At 52.2% G+C, this 11,258-nt stretch overlaps 1 protein-coding gene across 6 annotated transcripts in view; it reads left to right on the top strand.

The window, feature by feature from the left end:
- Positions 1-865: 865 nt before the first annotated feature.
- The window catches only part of ZNF335 (zinc finger protein 335), a 20,260-nt gene continuing 9,867 nt past the window's right edge, over positions 866-11,258 (top strand). For 3 of the 6 annotated variants that reach the window (XM_080686393.1, XM_080686391.1, XM_080686395.1), the window contains exons 1-13: positions 886-961; positions 1,619-1,869; positions 3,200-3,440; positions 4,255-4,332; positions 4,580-4,885; positions 4,988-5,128; positions 6,191-6,337; positions 7,780-8,032; positions 8,115-8,292; positions 9,254-9,366; positions 10,786-10,804; positions 10,913-11,029; positions 11,115-11,191. In XM_080686393.1, coding sequence (XP_080542519.1) covers positions 1,669-1,869; positions 3,200-3,440; positions 4,255-4,332; positions 4,580-4,885; positions 4,988-5,128; positions 6,191-6,337; positions 7,780-8,032; positions 8,115-8,292; positions 9,254-9,366; positions 10,786-10,804; positions 10,913-11,029; positions 11,115-11,191 — 1,871 coding nt within the window. In that variant the 5' untranslated portion in view covers positions 886-961; positions 1,619-1,668. Of the gene's footprint in view, positions 962-1,618; positions 1,870-3,199; positions 3,441-4,254; positions 4,333-4,579; positions 4,886-4,987; positions 5,129-6,190; positions 6,338-7,779; positions 8,033-8,114; positions 8,293-9,253; positions 9,367-10,785; positions 10,805-10,912; positions 11,030-11,114; positions 11,192-11,258 lie in introns of all 6 variants that reach the window. The other 3 variants (XM_080686396.1, XM_080686394.1, XM_080686392.1) reach the window with 3 other exon arrangements.

Genomic DNA, 11,258 nt, shown 5'->3' with positions numbered 1-11,258 from the left:
TCCCTCTCTGATAACTGATCTGATAATTGAGAGGGCCACTAAGTGACTAAAAGGTAAGTATCATATATACAGGGTGGATGCTCAGGACAGGAATGACCCCCATCCCAGGAAGGAACCAGATGGCACACGATTCTATCACACTACTCAGAACAGCGTGCAATTTAAAGCTTGTGAGCTGTTTAATTCTGGAATTTTCTATTTAATACTTTCAGACCACAGTTGACCCTAGGTAACTGAAACCTTGGAAAGCAAGGCACTGGGGATAGAGGGGGACTACTGCATTATACAAAACTCACTAAGGGCCAAGTATGGAATCCTCTCCATTTCCCCAACTAGTTGGGACTTGCCTCCCAAATCCTTTTACTTGAAGTGACCTTGGACCAGCCACATCCCATCCCAGGACCTCAGTCCCCCATCTGTACAACAGGAATTACAAGTTCCCCATCTGCCAAAACACATCAAACCTAATTAAGTAGCCGGTAAAAGCCAGGAAAAATGACTGATAACACTTATTTCTCCACCTCCAAGTCAAAACCTCCGGGTCGCTGCAAGCTTTTCTGAGCTGTTCCGGGAAAGGCGTGGTCAGGCCCCTGGGAGCCACGCCCCCAGGCAGCGGGGCGGCCTTCGCCGCGCCCAACTCTGCGGCCCAAGGTAGGAACCCAACAGTGTGACGTACCACTCCCTTTGTAACCCTCCACCAAGAAAGTAGTCCCCCAACCCGTAGCGAGCTCCGTCACCCATACTAGGCGACATATAAATCCTAGCCCCTCTCCAGACTCAACTATGATTTTGTGGCCTCAGGGACACCTTCCGGCACACTGGAAACCGGTCTTTCTCCAGGTCGCCGTAGGAAGTAGTTCCGGCCCACGCTAGGCCGATGGGTCCCTCCGCAGCAGGCAAAATAAGATGGCGACCTCGTCGATGCCGGAGTCGGAGAGAAACGCGGCCACGGAAGCGTCAGGTGAGCGTCGGATAGAGTCAGGTCGCCCCACTGCACCCTGCCGTGAAGTGGACCCACACTGCGGGAATACTCGGCAGCAAGGTCCCGGCCGGCGGGGCTGTCCGAATAGGGCCCTGGGGTCCCAGGCCCTTTGGTCGCTCTCGCAGTTGCCTGAGCGGAAACCCGGCGCCGCCACAAGATGGCGTCGGGCCTGGAGCGCAGGCAGCGCCGGGGACAGCCCCGAGTCGCCAGGCCCCGGGACCGTAGCTGTCAGCCCCCTCCGCAAGGAAGTAGGGGAAGGGGGAGCGAGCCACTGACCAAGGGGGCCTGTGGGCTGTACCACCGACCCTGCACCCGGGGGAACTCGGAATGCCGAAGGGCGGAACCACTGAGCCCTGACGGGACCCTTAGAGCGAACCACACCGAGAAAATCGTGGAGGGGAGGAGAGAAGGGTCATACCGCCATTGACCACCCTCCCGGGGATGGGGAAGGGCTCTGGACTGGGAAGCAAGGCTTCTCGGCCCTGTTTTCCCGAAGCTTCCCTCACTACACAAGAGAAAGACCCACCCGGTCGGAGACTCAGTCTGTTCGTCAGCGAAATGGGCGCACGGGTGCAGCTGGGTGGGCCGTGGTTGCCAGCGCCAGTGAGGTGGCCCACCTGTCACCTCTTCTCTCAGAGTGAAGGCCCCAGACCCTGCGCACCCTTGTCAGGCGGCCCCCCGAGCCCATGGAGGAAAACGAGGTGGAGAGCAGTAGTGACGCGGCCCCGGGGCCTGGCCAGCCCGAGGAGCCCTCTGAGAGCGGCTTGGGTGTGGGCACCTCGGAAGCCGTGTCCGCCGACAGCAGCGACGCAGCGGCAGTCCCGGGGCCGGCGGAGGCCGACGACTCTGAAGTGGGGCAAAGCTCGGACCGCGGCAGCAGCTCTCTGGTATGGACCGTGCTGGCCGGCCTGGGTGGAGGCAGGGACCCCAGGCAGCAGTGCCTGGCAACCAGGGGGAAGCAGCCTGCAAGGCTGGCTTGTAACTAATATTTGGTTTTGGTTTACTGTGAGTCCCTAACATGGATTTTCTCATTTACACCTCAAACCCTGTAAAGCACATACCACTCTTTTCCACATCTTACAGAAAAGAAACCTGAGGCGCAGAGTGCTGACAGAGTCAGGATTCAAATATAGGCTGTGGTCTTACCCACTGTCCTCACTCTTTGGGAGATGGGTATCCTGGTTCAAGTCTTGCCTCTGCCTCTTATTTACAGAGTAGCTCTTTGAGCCGCAGTCTTTCTGTCTGTAAAACGGAGCAGGAATACCTGCTTCTGAGCGTGCTGTTTTGAGCTCCCACCAGACATTCTCTTGCAAACACTTTGTAAAACCATTTTTCCCCTGGCTCTGCCACCTCCCTAGCCCCCTCCCTAGTGTGATCTTCAGCAAGCTACCCAATTTCTTGATCTCAGTTTTCTCACCGGTAAAGTGGGAATGATGAATATACCCACCTCAATAGGGTTTTTGTAAGAACTAAATGAATTCATATTTGCAAAGCAATTAAAACAGTGCTTAGCACATAATAAACACTCAAGAATTAGCCATTACTGTTGTTATCTGCAAGACAGTGATCAATTTCAAGACATCACATTATAGAGGTTCACAACAACGGCCCCCACTTTGGGGTCCAGGGTTTCGTTAATTCAGCAGAGATAGGCCTACCATGTGCCCAGCTTGGGTTGGATCCTGGTGATACAGCAGGAACAAGACAGATGTGGTCCCAGCCCTTGTAGAGGATGCAGTCAGACCTGGGAGATGTTACACTACACGGTAAATAGTGATGTGATGTCGGGACACAGGCCACTGCAGCACTGAAGATGGAGAGGTCCCAACTTGGCCTGATTCAGGGTCAGGGTCAGCTTCCAAGCAGAGGTACCAGCTAAATGGCGGGGAGAAAGCTGGGTAGGATGTAGCCATGGTGTAATGCTGGGAAGCCTTTCAGGCAGTGGGAATAGCTTATTCAAAAGTGCAATGAAAATAGCTATGCCTGGCTGTTGTGTGGGGTATGTGGGGCCCTTCCTTTGACCAGGTACCCTGGGACTTGTTCTTGGGGAGTTCTGCACCTAGAGGGCTTCTCTCACTAGCATTCAGTGGGGCTGAGGGTGTGGGTAACTCGGCTCACCATGTGCTTGGGCCTAGGAGCTCTACCTAGCAGGTGGTAGCCTGCCCTGCCCCATCCCTGGCTCCTAAACACCCTCTTTCCCTGTTTCCTATCCCCCAGGAGGAGGTATCTGAGAGCAGCTCAAGCACGGACCCCCTGCCCCATGGCTACCTCCCTGATTCATCTTCTGTGTCCCATGGGCCAGTGGCAGGGGTAACAGGTGGCCCCCAAACTCTCGTGCACTCCAGCGCCCTCCCAGACCCCAACATGCTGGTGTCCGACTGCACGGCTTCTTCCTCAGACCTGGGCTCAGCCTTTGACAAGATCATCGAGTCCACCATTGGGCCAGACCTCATCCAGAGTAAGTCAGGAAGAGGGTGGCAAGAGTCAGGCCCCTGGGGCTTCCCTGCAGAGTCCAGAAGAATCAACTCTGCTTATCCCAGCTGTGCAAACTGGGGAAAATAACTCTCCCACTCTGAATGTGTAACATGGCAACCGGAACTCCTGCCTCATAGTGGTAAAATGGTGTGAGGACTTAATGAGGCAGCACAGTAAAGTTCTTAGCATAGTGTCTGGCATGTAATAAGTGCTCCTTAAATACAGAAACAGTAACACCTAACTTTATACTGAGGTCTGTTCTAAACACTTTATATCCAGTGGCTCATTCATCCCCCAGGAACCCCAAAACATGGGTGCTATTATGATCCTTGCAATATAGATGAGAAATCTGAGGAACAGAGGATGTAAAATAATTTACCCACTGTCACTAGCAGCTGTTGAGCCATGAGCTCATACAGTCTGATTCCAGAACTCATGATTTCCCAAACTGTACCTCCTGTTAATGATGCATGTAAAGGAAAAGCCCTGGGATGGTCTGGAAAGCCAACCCTAAGGAACTGGTGCTGGAACCGGGCCTTAACCTTGGGGACTCCAGGTTTAGTGGTCAAAGGTGGGGCAGCTGGGATAGCCATGGCATCTGTATGATTGTGGGTCATCATGGCACACAAACCAGGCTTCCCAATAGCCCTGTCCTGGGTGGATGAGAAGGGGTTAGGCATCTGAGGCTCAAAGGGATGATGCAGCTGGTTCGAAGTCACACAGGTGAGCCAGAATGAATGTGGGCAATGACAATTGTCATTGTCAGCTGGGAATTCCCTCCCCACATCTCTGTCTAGGCTGCATAACTGTAACCAGTGCTGAGGACGGTGGAGCCGAGACCACACAGTACCTGATCCTGCAGGGACCAGATGACGGTAAGACGCCAAGCTCCAGACCCAGGAAGCCCTGCAGTGGGCTGGACTAGGAGAGGGAGGCTTAGCCACAAACTCACTGTGTGATCTTGACAGTTTAGCCACTGCTCTTGGCCTCAGTTTCCCCACTGTTACTCTTGTAGGGAGTTGGGTTCTAGGTTCCCTGGGCCTGCCTGAGAGGGACAGCTGTAGCTCATGGCTAGCCTGCCCCTCCACTTCCCTTCCCTCTGATTCCCTCACCAACCCCCAGGTGCCTCCATAGCATCGCCAATGTCCAGTTCCACCCTAGTCCACAGCTTGGCAGCCATTGAGGCCCTCGCTGACGGCCCCACGTCCACATCCACATGCCTGGAGCCATCTGAGGAGGCACGGGGTTCGCCCAGCTCCCCAGCACAGCCTCCCCCAGCTTCTGGCACTGAGGAGCCAGATCTACAGAGCCTGGAGGCCATGATGGAGGTGGTGGTAGTACAGCAGTTCAAGTGCAAGATGTGCCAGTACCGGAGTAGCACTAAGGCCACACTATTACGCCATATGCGGGAGCGACACTTCCGTCCAGGTACATTGATAGCAGCCTACCTGGCTGGGACGGCATAGGTGGGGACGGGGTGCTGAGAGGCAGACATGGAAGCTTGTCTTACCTCCCCCACCTTCTCCCAAGTAGCAGCAGCAGCAGCAGCAGCTGGTAAGAAGGGACGTCCACGGAAGTGGGGTACCTCGACCAAGACCCAAGAGGAAGAGGCACCAGAGGAGGAAGACGATGATGACATTGTAGATGCCGGTGCCATTGATGACCTAGAGGGTAGGCCACATGGCTTCCAGGTCTGCTACCTCCACCCCCATCAACAAATACTGGGCTCCTGGCCCTCACGGAGAGCCAGGAAAACAGAATTGACACAGATGCAGTCACAGGTGCTTCCGTATAAGACAGAGGCGTTGGGGTGCTGGGATCAGAACCTCTGTGTGTAGTTGTGTAGGCTGAGCACTGTAAAAGCACCAACCACAACTAAGAGGGCCACATTCACATTTGTCCAACAGAAATAGAATGCAAACCACATACGTACTTTTCCTTTTTGTAGACAAATATTTTGGTTAATCCTCCCCTGAGGATATTTCTTCCATTGGTTTTTAGAGTGGAGGGGAGAGGGGAAGAAGAAACATTGATGTGAGAGAGATGGGTTGGGGAACGAACATGAACACACAACCCAGGAATCAAAACAGGCTGACGCTCTAACTGCTGAGCTACACTGGCCAGGGCCTTTTTTTTTTTTTAAGGTAAAAGGTGGAATTAAGTTTATTGTATATTTACCCAACATATCTAAAATATTATTTCAACATGCAGTCATTATAAAATATTATTAGTTGTTTTACTTTCTTTTTTTTCATACTGATTTTTAGAATCCAGTGTGTATTTTACACTTAATTATGTCTCAGTTTAGGCTAGGCACATTTCAGGGGCTCAATAGCCACATTCGGCCAATAGCTTCTGCATTTTCATAGACTATATCTTACACAGTCATAGCGTTTATAGACTTGAATGTTTATTTCAACTATTTCCTAACAGTGTCTGTAAAGTGTCTTTAGGAAGCAGCGCCTTTTTCTAAATCATGTCCAAGTGCTGTATAAGCCAGTGGTAGGTGTCAGGAAAGGTTCAGAGGAAGGACTGCAGGAGCCTGGAAAGGGATGTGCACAGTCAGCCATGGGGACATCAGGAGGGCTGTCTGGAGGAGGGGTCACTGGTGGGCATGAAGGAGGAGTGGGCAGGGATGGGGAAGTGGGCCTCTTCCCGGGGGAGCAGGGCAAGGGATCAGAGCTGAAAGGGTGGGTCCAGCATGATGCCCACCTTCTCTCACTGTCCCCACAGAGGATAGTGACTACAATCCAGCAGAGGATGAGCCCCGCGGCCGACAGCTGCGGCCCCAACGCCCCACTCCCAGCACACTGAGACCCCGGAGGAGGCCTGGCCGGCCCCGGAAGCTGCCTTGCCTGGAACCCTCAGACCTCCCAGAGGGTGAGACTTGGTCGTGGAAGGGGCCTTGAGGGTGAGGCTGAGGGGTGACCTTCCCTGCTTGCCTCTGTGGAGTCCTGGGGACAGTGTACTGTGCAGAGTAGCATGGCTCAAACCAGGGTAGCTGGCTGGCCTCCTGATAAAGGGGAAATTCCTCCGAGACCAGGCTTGAGAAACCCTGAGTTAAGAAAAGGTACATCAGCTTTATGAAAAGACTGTTCGGTGGTAAGTTGTCACAGAGCAGGAAGAGGTTGAGTCTTTATAGCTGAACTAATAAGGTAAGTGTTAAGTATTATTGTTGAAATAACAACAAAGTTGAGGCCTGAGACTGTCCAAGGAGCACAAGCTTAGAGCATTACAGGCTGGGATACCTCATGGGCATTCATGCCAGCTCTGCATGGTACTACTGTGTGACCTATAGCATGTTACTTCCCCTCTTGAATCCCCTTTTTGTAAATGCAAGTGATAGCACCTGTCTTTTAGGATTGCTTTAAGGCAGGGGTCCTCAAACTACAGCCCGCAGGCCACATGCGGCCCGCCGAGGACATTTATCCGGCCCGCCAGGTGCCGCTGCCTGTCCTGCTTAGCAGCCGTCTCGTCCCGGGCCCGCAATGCGCATAGGAATTTGTTCATAGTTTTTTTTTAAACTATAGTCCGGCCCTCCAACGGTCTGAGGGATGGTGAACTGGCCCCCTGTTTAAAAAGTTTGAGAACCCCTGCTTTAAGGCATAAATATGCACAAAAAGGTACATGGTGGCTGTCTTCGTACATGCAGTTTGGAGGAAATTGTTTTATTTTTTAGTCTCATTTTAAAGTAACTTTTTACTGAGATATATGTTTGGAAAAGCACATCTAAAGTGCATAACTCAGTGAATTTTCAAAGTGAACACACCTGTATAACCTAGCACCCCAATCAAGAAACAGAATGTTACCAGCATTGTCTGTATCATTTTTAATTTTTAAAACATTGTATTGAGATATTGTTGATGTGTTTGAATATATAACACTCCTATCTGCCCTCCAGCCACCCTAGAGAAACCAATGTTAAAGTGCTGCTGTTGCTTCCCAGACTAGAATGTTCTCATGAGGTCACTAGATAAGCAATTATTATCTTCATTTGCCAAATAGGGAAAATGAGACACAGAGAGGGACTGGCTTTGCCTAAAGATACCCAGCAAGTCAACAGAGCTCAACAGAGCTGAACCTAGCACGCAGGTCTCCTGACTGAGAGGTCCCTAGGTCTCTGCTGCCTCTGACTGTCACATTTAAGTCATGCTGTGCTGCACTCGAACCACTGGCTGGCTGCGTCTGTGCTGTGACCTGACATGCCCATTAGTGGAGGGTGGCTGTGTGTGGGGGGAAATATTTGGCTGGCCTGTGTCACACCTGTCCACATCTGTCCTGGTGTGTAATGGCTGATCTGTGATCTGGCATGTCGGTGGCAGGTATGGAAGGAGAGCCTCTAGTGAGTTCCCAGAGTGGACAGAGCCCTCCAGAGCCACAGGACCCCGAGGTACCCAGCTCCTCAGGCCCAGGACACCTGGTGGCCCTGGGCAAGGCCAATAGGGTTCCTGTGGAGCCCAATGTGAGCCAGTCGGATGCAGAGAACGCAGCACCCACCTGCCAGGAGGAGCCCGACACCCCACCCCGCCGCCGTGGCCGACCCTCCAGGCGCTTCCTAGGCAAGAAATACCGCAAGTAAGGGGAACAGAGATGGGGTCAGGGAGGCAGCCGGACAGCCCCAACCCAGCCAGACCTCTCCTCAACACCCTCCTGGCAGGTATTATTACAAGTCACCCAAACCGCTTCTGAGGCCCTTCCTGTGCCGCATCTGCGGCTCCCGCTTCCTGTCCCATGAGGACCTGCGCTTTCATGTAAACTCCCATGAGGCCGGAGACCCCCAGCTCTTCAAGTGCCTTCAGTGCAGCTATCGCTCACGCCGCTGGTCCTCGCTCAAGGTGTGAGCTGCATCTGGAAAGGAGAGTAGCTGGGAAGGGGAAGGCACGGCAGGGGAGGAAGGGAGGTTGGATGAGAGAAGGCAAAAGCCTGGTGGCACCGAGAGGGAGTGGAGGTAGAAGGGCCTTCCCAGGCACCCTCTCCTGCTGTTTCACGGGGCACGTGTCTGGGCTGCCGTGGGCAGTTTTGCAGATCACACACTGCACAGCAGAACGGCATTTTCAGGTGTGCTATTTGTGTAGTGGACTTCATAGATTTGCTTGTTCACCACCATTGCCAGCAGGTGGCAGTGAAGTTGGTGTTATCTAGTGCAGTATGTTAGAAAGTTTTCCAGCAGATGGCAGTAATGTGTCTCATGAGAGGGGCCCAGTACTCTGGCCTTGCAGGCCACTCATTTCATCTTGAGGCAGCCGGAGGAGGTCCCTGGTAGGTGTCAACAATCCCATTTTACTGACCAAGGAACCACAGCTTGGCTGGACCAAAGTGAGGCAGCAAGTTGGCCATCATTGCGGGTGGGGGGTCCTCAAGGAAAAACAGCCAGAGCCCCTGTGCTTTCTGCACACAGTGCTTCCTCAGACAGGGTCCTTTGACCTGGAAGTTTTCTCTGGAAACCCAACGGTGGGGGCAGGGGTGGCTATGCCATCTTGCAGTAGGGAGGGCATAGACTGTGGAGCTGTGCTGCCTGGGTTCAACTTCAAGTTCACAAGGTCACTGTAGGACCTCAGCAAGTCACTTCATTCTGAGCCTGTTTCCTCCTCTATTAAATGGTCAGCAGAACAGGGCCTGGTGCAGAGCAGGTCTGCTTGTTGGGGTGGGTCCCCAGCTCTCATAGGCCCCAGCGCTGGCAGCACTCCCTCTTTTTTCGAGCCTGCTCCCACAGCAGTTCTAGAGCTGTGGGCACAGGTGAGGTGTGGCAGGAGGGAATCTGAGCCCCAATCCACTATCCCTATGCCTCTCTCCCAGGAGCACATGTTCAACCATGTAGGCAGTAAGCCCTACAAGTGTGACGAATGCAGCTACACCAGTGTCTACAGGAAAGACGTTATCCGGCATGCAGCCGTGCACAGCCGGGACCGGTCAGTGGATGTGGATGGAATGGGGACAGGGTGGGAAAGTGGGAGCCCAGAATAACAATGGTTCCAGTTACTACCAGCTCAGGGCCAGGCCCATTCACCGCACAATATAGACATTGGAAAGCAAGGCGATTTATCCCTGATCACTTGGCTCAGACAGAGCAGGAGCAGGGCCTTGAGGTCCCTTATTTAGTTTCTTCCCAGCTACAAGCTTTAATTTCCCTTCTATAAAATGGAGACAGACATTGTTGAGAGGATCTAGAGATTTTTCAGACTCCTGGTCCACACTCATCTTTCATGGTACTATGAGAGAGCAGACTTAGGACAAGTACATGGCAAAACAAAAAAACCTTAGGAGCCTAGTGATTGCTCACTGAATTAAAATTAGATCTGCAGCTTCAAGAAGGAGTTAGCTTCACAGAAGGAGGACCAGTGAGCAGAGGTTGGATACAGGGATCCACTAGGTGGATCTGTTAACAAAAATTAATTAAAAGATAATTTTATTGTGTATGATTTGCAAATCAGAGAACACAGTCCTCGGTATGAACCAAAGACTTACAGGGTTCTTAAAAGGAGAAGGGTTGCCCTAACTGGTTTGGCTCAATGGATAGAGCATCAACCTGTGGACTGAAGGGTCCTGGGTTCGATTCTGGTCAAAGGCACATGCTAGGGTTGCGGGCTCGATCCCCAATAGGGGACATGCAAGGGGCAGCCAATCAGTGATTCTCATCATTGATGTTTCTAACTCTCCCTCTTCCTTCCTCTCTGAAATTAGTAAAAATATATTTTAAAAATAATTTTAAAAGTAAAATGAAAGGAGAAGGGTTGCTAGTGAAACAAAGTTATAAACTTACATTATTGGTTTTGTTTTTTCACATCTTACATCATTCAGTTTTCCACATCTTACATCATTCAGTTTTTGATCAGTCATGGCAGCTGGGTTTTTCAACAGTCAGCTGACTCTGGTCAGCAAGTGGGGCTGTGATGCAAAAATCCAACTGTCGGGCCACATTATGTTGTAAAAGTTCTTATAAGTCCTCAGATCTAAAATCGTGTATGGGAAAGCCAGCTCTCCAAGTTGCTTACAGGTTTTCTTCAGAAAATAAAAAGGAAGGGGAGTTCTGTGTCCAAATAAGGTTGGGAACACCAGGTCAGCCGACTAGTACAATAGCATTCTTTCCTGTGGGATTTCTCAGAACTTTAAAATGCAAATGTATTTTGTTACTGGGAGGAAGAATACACCATTCCCAAATGTAGTGAAGTGCAGACCTTATTTACAGTACCCTCTTAGCATTTCCCCCAGCAAACTAAGAGAAAGGGGCTTGGGTGGGTAGTCGGGACACTCAGGGCTGAGACTGGGTCTAAGTGTATTGGGTGGGCTTGGAGAAGCGATGGTCTAACTCCTGTGCCTTTCTTCTCCAGGAAGAAGAGGCCAGATCCCGTAAGTCTGGGGCCCTAGCCTGGGAAGGGAGCCTGCTACAGAGCTGCTTGTGGGGGTGGAGCCAGGAAACAAGATCTCACCATCTGGACCCCTCTTGTCCCTCCTCAGACCCCAAAGCTGAGCTCCTTCCCCTGCCCTGTGTGTGGCCGTGTGTACCCCATGCAGAAGAGACTCACACAGCACATGAAGACACACAGCACTGAGAAGCCCCACATGTGTGACAAGGTAGGTGGGGCCAAGGGCTGGGCAGGGATGGGGGCAGGAGGCCTCCCTGGGTGATCCATCACCCAACTCAGCCCATCCTTTACAGTGTGGGAAGTCCTTTAAGAAGCGCTACACCTTCAAGATGCACCTTCTCACACATATCCAGGCTGTCGCCAACCGCAGGTATGTCCCTTGAGAGGCCTCTGGGGCTGGAGCAACCCCCACCCCCACCCCACTGCTGAGCTACCCT

This window comes from Plecotus auritus (assembly GCF_963455305.1).
Source record: "Plecotus auritus genome assembly, chromosome: 8".
Taxonomy (NCBI): Eukaryota; Metazoa; Chordata; class Mammalia; order Chiroptera; family Vespertilionidae; genus Plecotus; species Plecotus auritus.
The sequence above is the reverse complement of the archived record's forward strand: the minus strand, read 5'-3'. Positions and strand labels throughout refer to the sequence as shown.